At 36.9% G+C, this 23,938-nt stretch overlaps 1 protein-coding gene across 3 annotated transcripts in view; it reads right to left on the reverse strand.

The window, feature by feature from the left end:
• IFT80 (intraflagellar transport 80) overlaps positions 1 to 23,938 on the reverse strand; it is a 125,780-nt gene that overhangs the window by 50,664 nt on the left and 51,178 nt on the right. For all 3 annotated transcript variants that reach the window (XM_068547384.1, XM_068547383.1, XM_068547385.1), the window contains exon 9: positions 5,863 to 6,042. In XM_068547384.1, coding sequence (XP_068403485.1) covers positions 5,863 to 6,042 — 180 coding nt within the window. The remainder of the gene's footprint in view (positions 1 to 5,862; positions 6,043 to 23,938) is intronic.

Here is a 23,938-nt window from a genome sequence, read left to right on the forward strand (position 1 = left end):
GACAATAAACAAAAGACACACTGATAATTGCTGTTATAATTTCAAAGCTATGGTGAATCCAACATCAGAAATGTCCTGTGCTGAATTTTAAAATGTACCCATTTACTCTGTTCAATTCAGGGCAGCTTCAGGACTAACCTGTTCATACTTGAATCACCTAATACTTCTATCTGACCACAATATTTAGACTTCTCAGACTGACATAAGTCCAAAAATTCTGTTTCCACATTTCCAAATACTCATTTAATCCTAAACATAGATATAGCCATAGCAATAGTTACCATTTATCTTTGTTTTACATACATTATCTCATTTAATCATCAAAATCACTCTTTCTTTAACTCTTATATTTACAGGAGTGAGTGACTAAGAATCAAATAATCTTGAACTATGGCAATGATTAAAAGCCAAAGCTGTGCCCCATGCTAAAGTGAGAGAGGCAGGAAAGAGAAAATGGTAAACTTGAGACCTGAGGGATGCCTCATCTCCTCCACCTGTACCCTCTCCCTCCTAGGCACTTCCTCCCAGCAAAGACATCAACTATCCCTTTTGGAAAGAATCATCCACTGGGATTCAGCCTGGAGACAAGGGACAACTTAAGAAACCGTCTCACTCTAGGTTACTGTATCATATAAAAGCTGAGGTCCAGAGAGACAGGTAGGGCAATGAAGCCTATTGCCAGGTAGCAACTGCCAGGTCAAGGTATAGATTTAATAATTACGACTCAACATGATCTCTGGTTTCTGAGTTAACAAAACACAAATCAACCAAGTCTACCAAGCTTCTGAGAAAACTGTAAAACTCTAAACCAGGCAAACAAAAAGTTGTGACTTTTGTCCCTATAGCAATCTGTGGCTCCACCTCACAACAATGTTAAGTGGGCTGCTAAAATGTACGGACCCCAGAAAGGGAATCCTCCCAAGTGGGAAATCTTCCCAGAAAGGCAATCTAGAGTTGCCAAATTAACCAAGCAACTAACCTTATTGCTAAGAAAAAGAGTTCTCAAGATATTCCTGGCCAGCTGGGTTTTTGCTAGGAACCTGGTAATCACAGTGCGTTGTTTTCCCTTCTCCCATTTTCCAAATTGTTTTCATTGCAGCCGCCCTGTTTTCCCTTCGTCATTATAAACTGGGAATATGGGGGAGAGGAGAATAATTAAAATTCGCATTTACTTATAGTTTTCCAGACCAGAGAGTTGGAGCTGGAATGACTGGATTAGTCTAGGCTATCATCTTTTAGAGAGGGGATGGGTTTGTTTTCAGTTGCATACAGAATAGCTGCAAAGTTAAGTAGCGCATTTCTGAATTATACATACATGTGAATAAGGGAAAGTATGCGTGGTGAGTAGATTGTAAGGGGATTAGTGATTTCTATGTCCTCGTATTCACATCCTTATGTAAGTCTCTCCACTTGTGTGTAGACTGGACCTTGTAGCTTGCTTCCAGTGAACAGAAAAAGGCTAAAGTGATGAGATGACACTTCTGAGTTCAGGTTATAAAAAACTGTGACTTATGTCTTGCTCACACTCTCTGTGCCCTTCGTAACTGCTCTGACAAAGCTGCCAAGTTGTGAGCTGCCCTGTGAAGAGGCTACATGCAAGGAACTGAGGGTGGCCTCCAGTCAACTGCCCTCAATTCAACAGATGTTGATAAATGGAATCTTGCCAACAACTTTATCAGTGAGCTTGGAAGCAAATCCTCCCCAGTTGAGCCTTCAGGTGCCACTAAGCCCTGGCCAACACCTTGATTGCAGCCTTGTGAGAAACTATGAGCCAGAAACCCCAGCTAAGCCATGCCTGGATTCTTGACCCACAGAAACTGAAAGATAATAAATGTTGCTGTTTTAAGTCACTAAGTTTTCGGGTGATTTATTATGCAGCCATCGATAACTAATACAGTTATGGTTGCTAAACAGCCAAAAAAGATAGACTATAGTGGATATCTGTTGGTTTCTGTCTGCCCAGAATCAAGTGCTATCTTTTCTGGTAAATATGCTTTGGTTTTCCTTTGGGAAACCATTCCCCCTATTATTCTAAGTGACTAAGTGGTTTAGATGGGGTTGACTCATCATTCCCTCCACCTCCCAACGAAACATACTTGACCCAGACTTGGCACATGAGATCCAATGCTGAGACTTCTGCTGGAATTACTAAGGGGCTGGAGGGGAAAGCACTCTTTCTGTTGGACTTGAAGTTGGAAGAATGTAAGCCTGGAGCTACCAAGGCCGCAAAAGAGAGACAGAATTTGTGAAGATGAAGCCAATACAGAAAAAAGGACCGTTGAGGAAGAGATATGATGGAACTCCTGTTGACCTTATTTAAGCCTCTGGATCCAACACAGCCTCATAAGTCCCATCTCTTGACTTCACATGGACCAATAAATTTCTTTTGTTTCTTTATTCTTTACCTTCATTCAATCAATTTGAGATGAACTTATGAAAAAAACAAAAGATTTCAACATATTAATCTAGGAGGTCCCACAAGAACAGGAACCAAACCTGTCTTATTCACAGCTGTACTTCCCATTGCCTAGCTCAATGCCTGGCAAGTAGGGCATTGAATAAATAAATGAAATTGTTGTAAGAAAAAACTATGAATAGACATAGCTTAGCAAAAATGCAATACAAATGTCTTATAATCACTGAGAGAGTAAGACCCCTTTACAAAAATAAAAATACTATTCTAGTCCTAAAATTTTGAAAGATTATTTGCAAACATTATTTTAAGTATAAAGACAATTTGCATTAGGTAAACACCAGTTTATCTACCCACGCCAGTGGGTGTACTGTGATGTTTTTGCAAATATGTTCCTATAAAAGGGTTTCATCTTCAAGGAATTCATGGAAAAGACTCTGACAAGTACAGGTTTCTGGTAACTGACTGTACTGCTGAACTGAATGAATAAGCATTTTCAGAACTCTAATGGAAAACTGATGAATTCATAAAAGTGCTAACAAAAGATCAAGATGAAAACAAAAATTAATTACATGGGACTGAGTGAACTGATGAGGATGATTATAATTTTTGTGACTTTCTGTTTGAATTAAAAAAAAAAAATCCCACAAGGACTCAGAGGCAAAGAATATACAAATCAATTTTCACTGCAAAGTAAAGGAGCTGTTATAGTGGAGGATTACTGGACTGAATGTCAGTATTATGACATAGCATGAGTGTGTTTCGTGTTTGGTAATTGCAATCATTGTTGTTTTTGTTGTGGTCATCCATTTACAATGCTTGGTGTCAGTCTATTTATCTCTTGTAAAAATAAAATACAGTGTGTGTGTGTGTGCAAAAAAAAAAAAAAAAGGGATGACAGAGCTGAAATCTTAAGGATACGCAGAAGCTATTTAGGTCCTTGCTTTAAAAAAACAACAAAAAACTTCTCTTTTTAAATATATTCTCTCTTGGGGCATTTCTGAAATTAAGGCAATACTATATTAGCTAGCCACCAAGCACTACATGAGTAAAAGTGTGTCCCCAAATCAGTTGATTGGAACTCACAATGCATTCTTTGTCATAGACACAATACTATAAATAATGTTTTGGTTCCCAGGCTGACTAACAAAAATATACATTTATACCATCACCTAGATCCAAACACTCATTTACAAGAAATACAGAAGACAGAGAAGTACGTCAAACCACACCATGGGGATACAATTAGCAATGTCTACACTGTGGGGCTGGACAAACAATTTGGTTTCGACAAATAAACCGCAGGGGGAAAAACAGAGATGGAAGGGGAATCTACAGACTAAAAGAGACTTAAAAGATATGTCAACCAATTGCAACATGTAAACCATTCTGGATTCTGATTCAAACAAACAAACTTTAAAAAATGTGACATGGCGGAAACAATCAAAAATTTGAACACTTCTTGGATATTTGATAACATTAAGGAATTATTATCATTTTTAATGTATGATAATGGTACTGTGGGTACGTTAAAAAGAGTCCTTATCTTTTAGCTGTATATATTGAAAACTTCACAGCTGAAATGATACCTGAATTGGCTTCCAAATAATTGGGGGAGGGGGAAAGTAGATATGGACATGGATGGGGCAGGCTTGATCATGGGTTGATGGCTGTTAGCGCTGGGAGATGAGTACCTAGAGATTCATTATACTATTCTGTCTATTTTTGTGTGGTTTAAATTATCCATAATAAGTTTTAAAATTTTTAAATAAGAAAGTAGAGGGACTTCCCTGGCGGGCCAGTGGTTAAGACTCCGCACTCTTCCACTGCAGGGGGCCCAGGTTCGATCCTTGGTCGGAGAAATAAGTTCCTGCACGCTACAAGTTGCCACCAAAAATTTATTTTTAAAAAGTAGAACAGAGAAAATGTATAAGGTACCTAATTATTATCAATCTGGTGACCATTATCCAGATTGTCTGTGAAAATCTGGATACTTAGTCTAAAGAATACCTGAACAGACACATCCAAGAAATCACAAGATACATGCTTCCAAATTTTTTTCAAAGATTTTTTTTTTTTTGATGTGGATCATTTTTAGAGTCTTTATTGAATTTGTTACAATACTGCTTCTGTTTTATGTTTTGGCTTTTTGGCTGCAAGGCATGTGGGATCTTAGCTCCCCGCTCCCGACCAGCGATGGAACCCATACCCCCCGCAGTGGAAGGCGAAGTCTTAGCCACTGGACTGCCAGGAAAGTCCCTCAAATTTTTATAGTAATTATAATCATCTGAATTCGGAATACTGAAGATAGAGGCAACTGCTATGGACAGGAGAAAGAAAGGAAGAAGATAGAGTTCCCCTTCCTTTGGGAGAGAGTTTGCCATCAACACATTGTCTTTGGCCACTCCCTCCTAACTTTCATCAACTAACTTTTTCCCATTTTAGCTTGTCTTAGGTAATTCTTAAAAGGGGAAAAAAATATTTTTTAATCAGGTTAAATAAACTCATACAATTATAAATAAATAAAATAATGTAACCCTGACAGTGATCAGCAGGTTATTACGTCTGCCTTGAGGTCAGCTCCAGCAGTTAAATCTAACTTGTTACAGCTTCCTTCCTTCTTCCTCAACTGAATCCACATACTCCCTCAATGCTTCAAGTTTCACTATCCGTGTTGTCAAACCCAAGTTCATGTGCCGGAGGCACAGTGAAGCCAAACAAACCAAGACATTGGAGTTTGGAGCACAGAAAGGTTTATTGCAAGGGCTAAGCAAGGAGAAAGGGCAGCTCATGCTCAAAACGCCCAAACTCCCCGACAGTTTTGGGGGAAGAGTTTTTAAAGATAAGATTTGGGGTGAGAGCTGCAGGGTATGTGATTTTCTTCTGATTGGTTGGTGGTGAGGTAACAGGGTGATGTTTCAGGAATCTCAACCTCTGGTTCCAACCAGTCTGGGGTCTACATGCTTGTGGTCAAGCATGTCGTCACCATCCTCCAGCTGGGTTGGGGTCTTAGTTTCTGTAGAACAACTCAAAGAAATGGGCTTTTGTACCAGGGAGGGCCCCACAGGGTCCTGCTCAGTTTCAATCCCCTCTTTTCTTTGATACTCCTCAACCTTGAGGGGAACAGGTGAGGGACAAGAAAGGGAATCATGTTTTGCATAGAGAGGTTAACCATAAACTTGGCAGAGAAACTCGGCTTTAGGGGGCCTCAATTTCATCCCTGCCTCAACACCATAATTTCAGTACCTGTGGGCACTCATATTCTATGTCAGTGAAAGGTTCTTATTTTATGTCATGAAAAGTCACTAATGGTATAGTTAAAGTATTTCTAGTATGACTGAATCTTTATAAACCTGATTTAAATATAATTAATGAAGATAATTCCATTTTCTGTATTGTAAACTAATGTGAAAAGAAGAAGATTTAATCAGCCTGAAACATAATCATACCTGCATGGTCCTTCTTTTAGTTAACGTTACTTGAAAATCTTTCCACTCCCAACGTTGCTCCACCACATGTGCAAAAACAACATGTCCATTTCCACAGGCTCCAGCAATCTGGGTGCCATCAATTGACCATGTGATATTAAATATGCTGCCAGTGTTGGGCTTTTCTAAAGCATATGACCACTGGGGAAGAAAGAACAAGAATAGAATCAATTTATTTCAAAAACATTTTAAATAAGTTTCAAATTGAGCATATGTTAACATACTAGGATAATTTTTTTTAAAAGAATGTGTCTTTATTCTAGAATTATTTAGAAATATTTTTCTTAATAAAATGATAGCCTACTGAAACGGAAGATATAGATGTGATTTTTCAAGTATACAGTAGAATACATAATATGATAAAAGAGTATGAAATCGCTCAAGAACTGCAAAACACCCAAAGCATTTTGATTTACATCATTTAATTTTAAGCAGTTAAAACTAAACGGGTAAATACAAAGATTACGTAGGAACAAAACAGACATCTTACTATTAATTCGTAAGGATCTCTATAGTCCACACATCTAAAAATTTGTTACAATATTTCAATAGTGTCACTAAAAATTGAAACTAAACACACAATGTAACTAAAACACCTCTAAAACACATATCTTAAACCATGAAAGTACAGGTAAACAGATTTTTTCCTTTTTTCTTTTTCTCACAGTGCAGTTAAGTATAACCTCTTCTAGAATCTATCTGTTTGAGAAAGCGATCTAGCAATATCAATAAGCATCAACTGGAAAAAGGAGATTCTTGTGTGTGTGTGTGTGTGTGTGTGTGTATGTGAATAAGACAGTAAGAAAAAAAAAACTTTTTCAAAGATGGTATTATATGCATTTTCTTTCATTCTTTCACTTGAAACACACATATTTACTAGAAGGATGATTTATTTATTTGACTAAATTTATTTATATTCTCTTTCCATTCTTTTAACCTTACAGACTATAGTCAAATTAAGTCTTGATTTTTTGTTGTTGTTGCCCTTGGGTGGGTATTCATTTTTGTTCTACATTGGTTTTTTGTTTGTTTGTTTTAATATTCATTATCAGCTATGGGCTCACTGACAAAAAATTTGGAGAAAATAGAAAAAATTCACTAATCCACACTACTATAAAACAAAATTCCCAATAAAAGTTCACATATACAATAAAAAGGCTGTATGACTCTTACTACCCACTGACACTTTTTTTCAACTCCTTCCCATCCCCCTTCAAATCTCTAACTATTGCTTAAGTAAAAGGCTCTATGATAACGTTACTATGAAGAAGGCAGTGAACAAACTGTAAGCTTTGCTTCATCAGCAGCATAAATATATATACATAAAATTCATTGCAGCTCTATTTACAATAGCCAGGACATGGAAGCAACGTAAATGTCCATCGACAGATGAATGGATAAAGAAGATGTGGCACATATATACAATGGAATATTACTCAGCCATAAAAAGAAATGAAATGGAGGTATTTGTAATGAGGTGGATGGAGTTAGAGTCTGTCATACAGAGTGAAGTAAGTCAGAAAGAGAAAAACAAATACAGTATGCTAACACATATATACGGAATCTAAGGAAAAAAAAAAAAAAAAAAAAAGGCCATGAAGAACCTAGTGGCAAGACGGGAATAAAGACACAGACCTACTAGAGAATGGACTTGAGGATATGGGGAGGGGGTGGGGTGAGATGTGACAGGGTAAGAGAGTGTCATGGACATATATACACTACCAAATGTAAAATAGATAACTAGTGGGAAGCAGCCGCATGGCACAGGGAGATCAGCTCGGTGCTTTTTGACCACCTAGAGGGGTGGGATGGGGAGGGTGGGGGGGAGGGAGATGCAAGAGGGAGGAGAAATGGGAACATATTGTATGTGTATAACTGATTCACTTTGTTATAAAGCAGAGGCTGACACACCATTGTGGGGCAATTATACTTCAATAAAGATGTTTAAAAAAAAAAAAAAAAATTCATATTTTTAAACTATTTACTTTAAAGCATGATTTAAAAATACCCAAAGGACCGAATCACCCAGAAAAATCTTACTAAAATTAAACATACAAATATTTATCTAAGAACTCATGATGCCCGATCCTAAGAAGAGAAAATGAAAAGAAATTTTAGATATTATCATCACCCTACATTCCTCTGACTTCTTTCAGAGTCCACATGAACCATAATACCCAAGTTATATTAAGTTCTTACTCTCTAAAAAATTAACTGATTTCTTCCTCTTTGCAATTACTCTAGTAATAAAAAAAAAAAAAATACAAGCACAAGCAAATCATCAGAGAAGGAGTCTTGAATAGTTACTAAATTTGAGGGGACAGGGTTATATTTTGTCCAATCAGTAAAGTTAATAATTTTTATTGGTAAATCAAAAAGATTTATCATTTGTCCTTTTTTTTTTAAAAATTGAGGTATAGTTGATTTATGACATTATATTAGTTGCAGGTGTACAACACAGAGATTCAAAATTTTTTTAGATTATACTCCATTTAAAGTTATTATAAAATACTGGCTACATTCCCTGTGCTTACCATTTGTGCTTTTAAAGAGACTTTTAACGCTCTGAGTCTCTTTTCTTCTCCAAATAAGCCATGGAACACTGGATTCACATTTGCATTTCCAACCACTAGAAAGAAATGAAGCAGCCTCCCTGGATGTAATTTAGTGGTGCTAGCAGCAAGAACCCTGAAGATGAATTTTTAACTATCCCTCTCACTTATGCTAATCTCTTTGACCAAACTATCACTTTGTTTAAGGTAGTGTTACTCAAAATGTGCTCAGGCCAGCACCATCTATATCACCTGTGATCTTGTTAGAAATGCAAATTAATAGGCCCCGCACCATCCTATTGAATCTGACCCTCTAGGGGATGAGGACCAGGAAATTTTCTTGTTGCTGTTAGTCTGTTTTTCTTTTTTAATTTCTTTTTTTATTGAAGTATAGTTGATTTACAATCTTGTGTTAATTTCTGCTGTACAGGAAAGTGATTCAGTTATACATATAAATATTCTTTTTTAAATATTCTTTTCCATTATGGTTTATCATAGGATATTGAATATAGTTCTCTGTGCTATACAGTAGGACCTTGTTGCTTATCCATTCTGTATATAATAGCTTACATCTGCTAACCCCAAACTCCCACTCCATCCCTCCCCCAACCCCCCACCACCACCTTGGCAACCACAGGTCTGTTCTCCATGTCTGTGAGTCTATTTCTGTTTCGTAGATAGGTTCATTTGTGTCATACAGTATTTTAGATTCCACGTATAAGTGATTTCATATGGTATTTGTCTTTCTCTTTTTGACTTACTTCAATTAGTATAATAATCTCTAGTTGCATCCATGTTGCTGCAAATGGCATTATTTAGTTCTTTTTTATGGCTGAGTAGTATTCCATTGTATATATATACACCACATCTTCTTTATCTATTCATCTGTCAATGGACATTTAGGTTGTTCAGGAAACTTTTAATGAGCTCTTCAGGAGATTCTTAAGCATCATAAAGTTAGGACACTGGTCCTCAACTCTGTACATTAGAATCATCTGGGAAGCTTTTTTCAAAAAAAATACCAAAAACCAGGAATACAACCAAATAAATCCAGAATTTCTTGGGGTGGGGTCTGGATATGTTCTTAAAAGTTCTCTGGGGGCTTCCCTGGTGGCGCAGTGGTTAAGAATCCGTCTGCCAATGCAGGGGACACAGGTTTGAACCGTGGTCCGGGAAGATCCCACGTGCCATGGAGCAACTAAGCCCCTGCGCCGCAACTACTGAGCCTGCGCTCTAGAGCCCATTAGCCACAACTACTGAGCCCACGTGCCTAGAGTCCATGCTCTGCAACAAGAAAAGCCACCTCAATGAGAAGCCCGCACACGGCAAAGAAGAGTAGGCCCCGCTTACTGCAACTAGAGAAAGCCCACGTGCAGCAACGAAGACCCAACGCAGCCAAAAATAAATAAATTAATTAATTTTTTTAAAAAGTTCTCTAGGTGATTTTAATGTAGAACCACTGTTCTAAGAGAAAAGCAAAATCTGTGATTCGCTTTAAGACTATCATTAGCTGCTGACTCACTGTTAATACCAAGCCAATTAATTTGCTAACACTTGAGAAAATTACATGACCTTTCTTTTATCCTCTAATCCAGCTTCTCTTTGTTATGTATAAATTTTTCTTACATTCATCAAGCTAAATTTTTTCTTTGAAACTTTTTATTAGAATTTCAAACATAAAGTATAATAGGAAGAATAACATAAAGCAGTGGTTCTCAAACTTTAATGTGTATTAGAATTACCTAGAGGGATTGTTAAAATAAATTGCTGGGCTCCAGTTTCTCTGATTTAGTAGACCTAGGGTGGGGGCCAAAGTGTTTGCATTCTAACAGGTTCCCAGGTGGTGCTCAAGCTTCTGGTCCAGCAACCACACTTTGAGAATGGCTGGTATAATGAAGCTCCATTACCCAGTTTCCAACAATTATCAACTAATAGGTAATTCTTATCTCATGTGTACCACCACCATGGCCCAGATCATTTTGAGCAGTCCCTGACATCATATCATTTCATCACAAAATATGTCCGCATATATCACTAAAAACACAAAGATTTTTTAACCCAACCTCAATACCATTATTAAACCTAAAAACAATTAACAATAACTCCTTAATATTATCATAGTATCTAGTCACTGTTCAAATTTTTCCAATTGTCCTTTTTTGTCTTCAGTTTGTTGGAATTAAGATACAAATAAGGTACTATCATTTTGATTGGTTGCGAAGTCTCTTAGATTTCTTTTGATCTATAAGTTCCCCTTACACATGTTCTTTTCCCTTGAAATTTTCTGTGGTTGAAGAAACTGGGTCATGTCCTGTTGTTTCCCATAGTCTGGATTTTACCATCTGTATTCTCATGGTGTTAACATGTTAGTCTGTCCCCTTTATTTCCTGTTAATTGATAGTTAGATCTAGAGTCTTGATCAGATTCAGGTTTGATTTTTTTGGCAAGAGAACTTCGTAAGTGATGTTGTGTACTCCCAGCAGGAAGCATTTAATGTCCGAATGTCTTCTTATGCCGTTAGCAAATGATAATCATTGCCTAGGAGGACTAATTCACTTACAGTTGCAAAATGGTAATATTCCAATCCTTCTTTCTTCTTTTACTAACTGTAATAGTGCTACAAAAAGAAACATCTCCTCAACTATTTGGTTACCCTGGGATACAGTTCATATATCAAAGGCAGAATAAATTCTTGATTATTTCCCCTTAATTATTAGTTTTCAAAAATATAAATTTGAATAGTGACAATATTATCAGTAGATAATTGATAATACTAAGAAAGTACTGTTAATTGTTTTTAGGTTTAATAATGGTATTGAGGTTAGGTTAAAAAAGAAGTCTTTGTGTTAGTGATATATACTGAAATATTTAGTGATGAAAAGATGTAATGTCAGGGATTTGCTCTAAATGATCTGAGCCATGGAGAAGTTGGTGGTGGTATAGATGAGATAAGAATTAGTCATTACTTAATAATTGTTGGGTAATGGGTAAATAAAGATTCATTATACCAGTTGGTTCCCTTGTAACTTCCAAATGTAACCAAGAAATGTTACTGTTTAGTGTCAAGAACTCATTAATTTTAACATATTTGATGTGTTTTTATAAATACAGTGCTCCAATTGGCCCAATTTTAGCCAGTGGAATCCCCTTTCAGTTGGTTCTTTAATCTTTTTGACAGAACCCTGTAGTCTTTGATCACTTCCCCTGCTTTGTACAATGACAAAATGTTCCAGTCTCATTTTTATATTTCCTGACCCACACCTGGCATCAGTCTTTTCTTCAGTGAGTCATGGTTCACTTTATGGAAATACGGAAAATGGTACTGAAAAAAACCCCCCAAGTGCTAAGGGCGCTCGCTGTTACTGAGTTAGTTGATCATTAAAGCCTTTTCTAGGCCTTTTTAATAGACAGAACTAGGAAATTTTTTCAGTAACTCAAACTGATACTTCCAAATCAAATCCAGGAACTGTAGGGTTTTTATTTACCCTCTCCAGCCTTACCTCAGTATCTGCTTTCACTTAGCCAAAAATCCCAGCTCTTAAGAGCATCAATATAAATACTCAGAATAACAACATCAACACCACAAGCAAATAGTTACAAAAGAGTTAAAAATTTTTTTTTCGTTCTTTTGCCCTTAAGCTTATTTCCCCTTTTTAAAAAATGACAACTTTATTGAGATATATTTCACGTTATAAAATTCACCCTTTTAAAGTATAGAATTCAGTAGTTTTCTTAGTGTAGTCAGAGTTGTGCAACCATCACCACTACTAATTTCAGAACATGTTTATCACCACAAAAAGAAACACATGCCCATTAGCAGACACTCCCATTCACCCCACCCTTACCCCCAAGCTCCTGGTAACCACTAATCTACTTTCATTTTCTATTCTGGCCATTTCATGTAAATGAAATAATACACTATGTGGCCTTTTGTGACTGGCTTCTTTCACTTAGCATAATGCTTTCAAGGTTCATCCATGTTGTAGCATGCATCAGTATGTCATTCCTTTTTACTGTCAAGTAATATAGTATTGTATGGATATACCATATTTTGTTTCTCCATTCATCATTTGATGGGCATTTGAGTTTTTCAACTTTTTTTACTATTATGAATAATGCTGCTATGAACATCTGTGTACAGGTTACGGTGTGGACATGTTTTCAATTCTCTTGTATACATACCTAGAAGTGGAGTTGCTGTGTCTATGGTAACTCTACGTTTAACATTTTGAGGAACTGCCAAAATGTTTTCCAAACTCTTAGGATAATTTTCTGTTGAGTCTCTACTGTAAGTACAAGGAACAGACAATCAAATCATTTAAAGTCATTTGGACTAGCTCCTCTCCGGGTAGGTATACAAATGACTGAATACACAATTAGGCTCATCTTTTTCATTTACTTTGGTTTTAGGATTTGCTTTCTAAAAATTTAATTTTGTTTTATAATTATGTAAAATATTTACAGGGTATCAAAATTAAATTTACCCGAAAAGTATATAAAACAAGGTATAATCAAAGAAGTCCAACTTCTATCCCTTTTCTCTCTCCTATTCTCTCCTTCTCAATATTTATAATTATTTTTTAATTTTATGTTTTATCCTTATATCTTCCTTCATTATAAGTATGTATGTGCACAGCTGCGTGTGTGTCTTTGTGTGTGTGTGCACGCACCAGCACTTATCTAAGAAAGGGGTAGGAGTAGTGATACAAATATGTCCAATATGAAGACATTATCTATTGTAGTATATGGATATACATATTCTTTTATAGCTATTGATAGTATGATCAATATGTTTTTTCGTACTCTGTATATCCACACATGTGACTTCCAGATTGCTATAGCTGAAGCTAAAATTCTCCAGTAGACTCCTTGAAAGACTCATGGGAATAACATTCCTTGAGTTCTTGCATGTTTATACCAGTATGCTTATGACCTTTATACTTAAAAGTCAGAATAGCTGTAGTATCCTATGTTAAGCATTGTACAGTGATGCTATTAAAATCTGACGGCATTCTGATTTTCCTCCCTTTATGAGTGACTTGTTCTTTTCCTTGGATGCCCACAGGACTTATTCCTTCTTCTTTAAACTCCTACAGTTTTATTAGTGTATATCTGGGTGTTGGCCATCTGGGTCAATTTTCCTAGGTATCCGGTATGCCTTTTCAATATCAATTTCAGATCCCTTAGATCTGAGAAAATCTTTCTTGAATAGTGGTTTTTAGTATTTTTCTGTTCAATGCCTTGGACTTCTCCTTTAGAGATTCCTATTATATGTACTTCAGATTTTCTCTGCCAATCTTCTGTATCTATCACTTTCTATCAAACTTTGTATGTCTTTTGCCATTTCCTTGCTTCCGTTTCACATTCTATTTATTTTAAGGCATCATCCACTGTGTTCATTTGCTCTTATATTCCTTCTAGTTTGGTCTTCATTTCTGTAATAATTTTTCCTTTTTTAAATAATTCCCTCCTGAGTTCTGTCACCTCTCCTTAAAAGTCTCCCATTCTCCCGTCACCTCATTTCCTAGTTTTTCTAATTCTGATTTATATGGTTATTTCATGGCTTTTGTCATGGTTTTAAAACATCCTTCAACTTCTTTTGAATTAACTGGTTGCAGTGCTTGTCTGTTTATGGCACAGTTTTGTTGTCTTTGGCAACATTATGTGATTTGACTGTGATCCTGATCTGCTCATTTTTAAGTGAAATGGGTTTTGCTGTACTTTTGGGAGGAAGGGATGTTCCAGAAGGATAGCTCTAGAGCTCTCTCTTCTGTTGTTTTCTCACAGTGACTAAAAAAAAAGAAAAAGCCTCCATTTTTTGAGACTAGCATTCTCTGCTTCTTCTCCAATTTTATTTGGATCTATTCTCATCTTTGCTCAATTGTGTCTGTTCTAATCAAACTGGATTTTAATCTCAGCAATTTCTGCAGTACAGGGCTTTGTCCCAAAAGGAAGCTTGATGTGTTAGTTTGAAGAGTACATTCGACCCAGACATCTCCAGCACTGTCAGATCCAGTCATGATCCCCTTGCACTTACTCAGAATTGGATTCTACAGAAATTTCTTTCCAGTTTCAGCTGCTGTTCTCAGATTGGTGTGTCTCACTTTCAGGTATTTGTTGGTGATTTGGGAGTTCTTCTTTTCTTGTGGTCTTAGAAACCTGGCTACCTTTGCTCTGCTTCCTCATACACAGATGCTGATACCATGTATACCTGTCAATGGTACTTCTGGGAAAATCGCTTGTATTTAGGGTTTTGTAGGGATAGAGTACCACCCACTTTTGCTGTAGTTGCTATCTGTAGGTTTTGGTTATAGTCTTTTCCTTTCTCTGTTTTATGAGGAGATTTGAGAGGATTGAGAAACTATGCCACTATACCCAACAACATGGATAAATCTCACAGATATATGGTTGAATGGAAAAAGTCAGAGAAAAGTATAAATACCATATGATTTCATTTATATGAAGGTCAAAACAAGCAAAACTGATCTGTGAGGACAGAAGTCAGAATAGTAATTACTGTGGAGGGGTAACTGACGGGGGGAGGCACAAAGGAAATTTCTGGGTTGTTGATAATGTTCTATATCAATATGGGCGATGGTTTCTTGGGTACTTGTAGATATAAATAATACTGAGCTGTACACATAAGATACTGTATATGTTTTATCTCAATTTTTAAAAAATGCTGCCTCTGCCATTATCATTCCCCCAACCTATTTTATTGAAATTATACTTTGTTTTCATATTTTGAGACATAATATTGATCTAAAATAAGTAAACATCAATACTAAAAAATAAAAGGATATATATAAAAATATTTATTTATAGTAATCATAATCATGTAAAAATGTCTGCTCAATGACTTGTAAGGTACACAGAAAATGAAAATATTTGATTTTTTTGTATGTTATGATTATGGGTATTATTTTTTCTATTTTTTGTTATCATTATTTTTGTTATACTGTTTTTTGCCAACAATGTCTTCAATATATAAGCTGTCTTGTGTATTTAATTAAACTAATTAATACTAATTACTATTTGTGGCTTCACAATACTGATAAGGTTTTCTATTTTTTTTTCATAATTCCAAGCAATAAGCTGTAGCTAACACAGTTTTCTTAGAATACAGAATATGAAAAAGTATACATAAATTACTTTTGACTTGGATAAGTGAAAATAATTTATAAAAAAATAACAATATGAATGAGTAAAAACACAAGAAAAACAACAGAAAAAGTAATTACTATAAAAGTTTATGGAACACAAATGTGATCTGTATTCACAAGACGTTATCCAAGTAAAACACCAATTTTTTTTTTAACATCTTTTTTGGAGTATAATTGCTTTACAAGGTGTGTTAGTTTCTGTTTTATAACGAAGTGAATCAGCTATACATATACATATATCCCCGTATCCCCTCCCTCTCGCATCTCCCTCCCACCCTCCCTATCCCACCCCTCTAGGTGGTCACAAAGCACGGAGCTGATCTCCCTGTGCTATGTGGCTGCTTCCCACTAGCTATCGGTTTTACGTTTGGTAGTGTATATATGTCCATGCCACTCTCTCACTTCGTCCCAGCTTACCCTTCCCCCTCCCCGTGTCCTCAAGTCCATTCTCTACGTCTGCGTCTTTATTCCTGTCCTGTCCCCAGGTTCTTCATAACCTTTTTTTTCCCTTAGATTCCATATATATGTGTTAGCCTACAGTATTTGTTTTTCTCTTTCTGACTTACTTCACTCTGTATGACAGTCTCTAGGTCCATCCACCTCACTACAAATAGCTCAATTTTGTTTCTTTTTATGGCTGAGTAATATTCCATAGTGCCTCTTCACAGGCAGCTCAAAATAATACTGGTTGAACAATGGAATATTACTCAACCAATGTTATTTTGAGCTGTCTGTGAAGAAGCACTATGTCACTGAACGAGAATACACAGTCAGCTGCTGTCATGCTTTTGAGAGACTTCGCAATATACAGGCATACTTTGTTTTATTGCACTTTACTTTCTTGTACATCGTAGATATTGCATTTTTTACAAATTGAAGCGTTTGTGACAACCCTGTGTCGAGCAAGCCTATCAAGCAACATTTTTCCGATAGCATTTGGTCACCTCATGTCTCTGTGTCACATTTTGGAAACTGTAGCAATATTTCAAAATTTTTCGTTATTATTGTATTTGTTATGGTGATCTATGATCAGTGATGTTTGACGTTACCGTTTTATAGCTGGAGACTGAAGATGTGACCAAATTACTACCGTCTCATAATAAAAGTTTAACGGATGAGGAGTCGCTTCTTCTGGATGAGCACAGAAAGTGGTTCTTGAGATGGAATCTACTCCTAGGGAAGATGTTGTTAAGATTATAGAAATGACATCAAAGGATTTAGAATATAATATGAACTTAAGTTAATAAGGCAGTGGCAGGGTTTAAGAGGATTAACGCCAATTTTGAAAGAAGTTCTGCTGTGGGTAAAATGCCGTCAAACAGCATTGCGTGCTACAGAGACACTGTCTGTGAGAGGAAGCGTCCATCGATCCTCATTTTAAGAAACGCCCACAGCCTCCCCACCCTTCAGCAGCCACCACCCTCATGAGGCAGCAGCATCAACGTCCAGGCAGGAGCCTCCACCAGCAAAAGAGTATGACCACTGAAAGCTCAGATGATGGTTAGCGTTCCCTTACCAACAGATTAGTTTTTAATTAAGGTATGCACATTGGTTTGTTTAAAACATAATGCTATTGCACACATAACAGGCTACAGTATAGTGTAAACATAACTTTTATAGGCACCAGGAAACCACAAAATTCATGTGACTCCCTTTATTGTGATATTTGCCTTATTGTGACGGTCTAGAACCAAACCCGAAATATCTCCAGCAACATCTCTGAGGTATGCCTGTAGTCTTGTCCAAAGGCAGTCTTGAAAAGTTGTCAGGCTGGCCAGTTTAGCTTTGGCTATGGGCAAATATCACTGGCACCTCCCCAAATATCCAGGACCTTGATGGCGTTCTATGGCTAGCCCAAAATTCTCCCCATAAAAACCCATCTCCCGGGCTTCCCTGGTGGCGCAGCGGTTGAGAATCTGCGTGCCAATGCAGGGGACACGGGTTCGAGACCCGGTCTGGGAAGATCCCACATGCCGCGGAGCAACTAGGCCCGTGAGCCACAACTACTGAGCCTGCGCGTCTGGAGCCTGTGCTCCGCAACGAGAGAGGCCGCGATGGTGAGAGGCCCGCGCACCGCGATGAAGAGCGGCCCCCGCTTGCCGCAACTAGAGAGAGCCCTCGCGCAGAAATGAAGACCCAACACGGCCAAAAAATAAATAAATAAATAAATAAATAAATAAATAAAAAGAAGCTCTTTTAAAAAAAAAAAAAATCTCCCTGGGTAATAGTATCTATGCCTCTCTTTTCACACTGTCATCCAAAATCTGCTCTCGGCTAGCCAAATTACCTAGAAAATAACCTGATAACAACAAGTTCAATGTGTTACTCCCATGATGCTATTATATTTTAAGAAATAACAAGTTCTTAAAGCAAAGCAATAAAGCTAATAGGAGAAAATTTGACACCAGTAAAGAGGTGGTGAAAGCCTTCCCCAAACATTCCACCCATGTAACTCATTGCTAAGATTGGCTCCGTACCTCACATAGATGTTTTTCTATTACTGCTGTAACAAATTACCACAAACTTAGAGGCTTAAAACAACACAACTTTATTATCTTACAGTTCTATAGGTCATAAATCCAACATGGGTTTCACTAAGCTAAAATAAAGGTGTTGTTGGCAAGGCTGCATTTCTTTTCAGAGGCTTTGGGGGAGGATCCATTTCCTTGATTGAATTCAGGATGTTAGCAGAATTCAGTTTCTTACACTTGTAGGACTGAGGTCCCCATTTCCATGCTGGCCATTCGTAGGTTCTAGAGGCCACCTGCATTCCTTGGCTGTGGGTCCCCTTCCCCCTCCTTTAAAGCCAGCAACAGAGGTGGAGTTGCTCTAACTTTCAATGTCTCCTCGTCCTTCATCTTCTAACCCAGCTGGGAAAGATTCTCTGCTTTTAAGTACTCATATGATTAGTTTGGGCCATCCTGAGTAATCCAGGATGGTGTTACCATCTAAAGGTCCACACCCTTAACTATATGTGCAAAGTCCCTTTTGCCATTTAAGGTAACATTCACAGGTTCTGGGGATTAGGGCATGGGCATCTTTGGGGGCCCATTATTTGGCCTACCACAAAATTATAGCAATCAATTTGGGTACTTTAAAAGCATGTTCATTTTTTTACTAAAGATTCACATATGAGCATAAAGACATGAAACAATATTTTTACCACTTTTAAAAAGTAGTTTGGGGCTTCCGTGGTGGCGCAGTGGTTGAGACTCTGCCTGCCAATGCAGGGGACACGGGTTCGAGCCCTGGTCTGGGAAGATCCCACATGCCGCGGAGCGACTAGGCCCGTGAGCCACAATTGCTGAGCCTGCGCGTCTGGAGCCTGCGCTCCGCACCAAGAGAGGCCGCGATAGTGAGAGGCCCGCGCACCGCGATGAAGAGTGGCCCCCACTTGCCGCAACTAGAGAAAGCCCTCGCACAGAAACGAAGACCCAACACAACCATAAATTCATTAATTAATTAATTAATTTAAAAAAAAAAAGTAGTTTGGGGTTTGTGGTTTTGACTTTCAAAAGGCTTAGTCACATTAATTTGACCATGTTGTCACCAAGTGGTAGTAGAATCTTGGTATTATTCATGCGGGACTGAATGATCAAGGATATATATGTATGTGTATGTGTGTATATGTATATATACACACACATATATATAAAATATTTTAAAATTTTTGAACAAGTTGCTTTTAGAAAGAAAAAAGAACAAAATGAGTTTATAGAATCAAGCAAAATAGGCATTTAATATTCCATCATGTGAATTGTACAAAAAGCATTGAGATTATATTAAGAAAAAGAAAGCTATCATTTTTCAGGAATATTTCCTAATAGTATGAAAAATTAGACTATGAGACAGAGCCTTCCTCAGAGAAAATATGGATAATCTTGGAATACTGGGGGGAAAAGTCCTTAAGGAACAATTTTAAATTGTCAAATCTATAGCCCCTAACAAATAATACTGTAAATAATTAGATATGAACTAATTAAAAAATCTGAAAAAAATCTGTAGGATTCTTTAAAAGAAGGAAGAGTAAGTAAGGGGAAGATAATTTCACTAAAGACAATGAAATAAAAGGAAACAACATCTTTTCTTAGATCAAAATAAAGGATTTTTTTTACATGATTGGTATCTCTGGCAATGACTAATCAGAATGTGTGAATATTGAAGTTTGATTTATGAGGTATTTATAAATAAAAGAAAATACGAGAGATATTTTAGAAGAGGAAACTACGGCTTCTCCCCCAAATGGAGGGCAGAGGAACAATGACATAGTGCGTATGAGGAGTCAGAGCTGGAAAGGCCCATGTATTTTGTGTGATTTTAGCATATGCACATCTAGAGAACATTTGTCAAACAGAAGTAAAGTTCTGTGCTTCTAGAAATAGAGAATTATATTTAGATTTTTTAGGTACCAAAATCAGAAAAAAGCAAATTCATATTTGTGCTTCTTGGTGAAAAACAACAACACATGGTTTGTTGTTCATTTAAAAAAAGGTTTTTTTAATGTTTTTTAAGTTACTCCATCAGAGAGGAAGTTTACTTTAACCAATTTAGCCTCATCCAAAATAAGTACAGACATATCTGAAAATTTACCATTATTCTATTCTTTATTCATTCTCCCACAATTATAACCTTTGCCATTAAATAACTATGTTATTACATTATCTGTTTACATATCAGTACTCTCAAAAGAGGTGAGCTACTCCTAGAGTACAGGTATGGATGTTATTCCTTGAATAGTCAGAGTATCACACAGAACTTAACACACACGAGTATTTGTTGAATGGATGAATGAATGTGCCTGCGTCTTTAAGCAAGCCTTCCTTCCCAGAGCTTAACCATGACTTCAACCAAACACGACTTTTAAAATTTAAAAAAAATCCAAGGAGCAAATTAAAAGCCAAAGATTTACAAATTTTAAACTAGCCATCTCAAAAACATCAACCAGACTGACTAAATGGATCAATTCTAGTAAAACTAGTCAAAATGCTACAATGGAAGTCATTAATTGAGTTACATCAGTTGAGTTAATGTAAGTCATTAAAAACCAAAACAATAAAAAAAAAAATAAAAAAAATAAAAATAAAAACCAAAACAATATATTTTGTCTGTACAATGATGCGTTAAAACGCAACATTTGGAATTCCCTGGTGGCACAGTGGTTAAGAATCCGCCTGTCAATGCAGAAGACACGGGTTCGAGCCCTGGTCCGGGAAGATCCCACATGCCGTGGAACAACTAAGCCCGTGCGCCACAACTACTGAGCCCATGTGCCACAACTACTGAAGCCTGAGCGCCTAGAGCCTGTGCTCTGCAACAAGAGAAGCCACCACAATGAGAAGCCTGTGCACCACAACTAGAGAAAGCCCACGTGCAGCAACGAAGACCCAACACAGCCAAAAAAATAAATTAAATAAATTTATTTTTTTTTAAATGCAACATTTATGGAACATCTATATGTTAAGTGGTTTATTTTTAAACAAATTTATTTATTTTATTTATTTTATTTTGGGCTGCATTGGGTCTTCGTTGCTGCGCGCGGGCTTTCTCTAGTTGCGGCGAGCGGGGGCTACTCTTCATTGTGGTGCGCGGGCTTCTCATTGCAGTGGCTTCTCTTGTTGCAGAGCACGGGCTCTAGGCGCGCGGGCTTCAGTACTTTTGGCATGAGGGCTCTGTAGTTGTGGCTCGCAGGCTCTAGAGCGCAGGCTCAGCAGTTGTGGCGCACGGGCTTAGTTGCTCTGCAGCATGTGGGATCTTCCCGGACCAGGGCTAGAACCCATGTCCCCTGCATTGTCAGGCGATTCTTAACCACTGCACCACCAAGGAAGCCCTTAAGTGTTGATTTTAAAAAGATTAAAAGTAAATTCTGTAATAGAACTCTGATGTTGTATTGCTTGCTAAGCTTCTCAATTCTGGACAACAGGGTCTTATTACTGTAAAGGCAGCCCAGTTCCCTTACTTTATGTTTATATTTTATGGCTTTATGGTTTCTAGCAAAGTTGGTTTTATAGCAAATCTGAAAATACAATTCTAATTTTCATTCTAAAGACAGAAATTTATTCATGTATAAAGAAAAACTCTCAGAGAACTAAACTGAAAATTTTTGGCAAATATGGCTAAGGAGGCTTTGAAACACAAATGGCAACCTCCTCCATTTTTAGGACCTGGCCCTCTCCAGCAATCCCTATGGTTACTGCGTTAGAGTCCTGGATGGCCATGTTTATACAACATACCCTAACCTGATTGACCAGGCATGAGTTCTTAACCAAGGTTGGGTCAGTGACCCCTTCCCTGAGGGTATTTAAAACTAGGACTAAGATTCTTATCTCAGTCTGGCTACCCTCCTGAGTAGAGATGTATACTTGAGAACCGTTGACATTTGTCACTTTCCAGCAGGTAAACTGGGGAGGGTTGGGGAGGGGTCAGTTTGCTGGGAAAGGAAAAAGAGGAGTGATATGCAGAGAGAAAAGCAGAGGCAAAAGGCACAAAGGAACCACTTTGTGTGTTTTCTTAGCATTCCAGTTTCTGATTCCTGAGGCCTAGCTACATCCTTGCTCTGGCTTCTAGAAGATAACCCTGTAATTTTAGAGCAAATTGCTCTTTTTTGCTTAATGGTTTCTGTTACTTGCACCCAACTATAATAAAATGTAGGGTAAGTCTGAAGTTCTAGGATCAGCCACACTCCTCTAGCACTACCTCAGTTTTTCCCACTTCTGGCACATCATGTAGAGTGCTACTTCCTCCTCTACAAACCTTATATTAAAAAACAAAGCACCACACTAATACTACTCAGGAAAGGAAGAAAGCAATATGTCCAGTGCCCATGGAAAAGGCATCACAGAACTGTGGAGTTGAAAGGAGAAAGGCGATCACTTAGCCCAGATCATCTATTTTATAGATGAAGAACCTGAAGGCCCAGAAGAAACCTTTAACTTTGTAAATTCACCACTGGAGTCTTGACTCCAGGGCTCTACAAACATATCAATACTATTCCTACATTAAAATAAAATAAAATAAAATAAAATAAGCAATCATACTGGACAGCACAATGCAGAGAACAATTGAGAATTCGTCTTCAAATTGTTGATGTATTAAAGGATATTACATCTCTTTGAGGGAGGATACCATTTTTTTTTCCCTGTATTCTGTCAAATTGCTTAGGATACCATTTTTTTTCTCTGTATTCTGTCAAATTCCCAACAGGGAAATGAGAGCTATTTAAATTTAAAAAAAATGACTTGATTATAACAACTTTTAAAAGTACTTCCTAAATGTCAACTTCACTCTTCTCTTTACTACTTCTATATAAATATACTAGAGTAAAAAGATCCTCAAAAGCATATCTTTAGCCAAGTTGGATTAATTCAATTCATAAAATTGTGCATTCACAAATTAAGTTTAGGAGGAAAAGAAAATAGACGCAAAGTTTCTTATTTTTCTTTAAGGTACACTAACGATTTTTAATATCAATAGTCTAATATACCAGGAATTAGCAAATTGCAGGCTGTCTTAAATTACGTGTTGACATACATAATTGACAATGAAAATTTACATATAGCAGTATGACCAGTTACTGCAGATGATGAATCATTGCAATTATTTTAACTGAATGGGAGAATGAATGGAGGGAAGACTTTTTATTATGATGACTAACTGATATTCAAGAACAGAGAAAATGAAAAAAGTTCTCTCTTACATAAGCAATAGCACCACCTGCTGATAAATAAAAGCAATGACGTCAGTTAATTTAAAATCTGGCCAAAGTTACTTCATATATTCAGATCTTTTCCCTTGAATTCTGTTCCACTTAACGTAATGTAATGCAATTCATTAATATATTCTGTGTATTTATTTATAATAACTATGTTAATTTTAAAGTTTTTACCTTACATATTTGAATCATGCATTTAAAAATATCGAAGGTAAAAATAAAATGTATTATGGAATCCAGGGGAAAATTTTAGTTTGTGTCTGATATTCCCTGACCACTTCTCCTAGAATAATGCCATCTCCCATACCTACCTTTATTTTTTTATAGCATTTATTACCACTTAACATATCATGTATTCATTCTGTTTGTTTATAGTCTTTTGTCTGCTGGAATAAAAACGCTCAAGAGCAGGGAATTTATTTTTGTTTACTACTGTTTCTTTTTTTTTTTTTCTTTTTATTATTATTTTTTCTTTTTATTATTTATTTATTTATTTATTTATTTATTTATTTTTGGCTGCGTTGGGTCTTCGTTGCTGCGCGCGGGCTTTCTCTAGTTGCAGTGAGCGGGGGCTACTCTTTGTTGCAGTGCGCAGGCTTCTCACTGAGGTGCCT

Source organism: Eschrichtius robustus, chromosome 6 (assembly GCF_028021215.1).
Source record: "Eschrichtius robustus isolate mEscRob2 chromosome 6, mEscRob2.pri, whole genome shotgun sequence".
Taxonomy (NCBI): Eukaryota; Metazoa; Chordata; class Mammalia; order Artiodactyla; family Eschrichtiidae; genus Eschrichtius; species Eschrichtius robustus.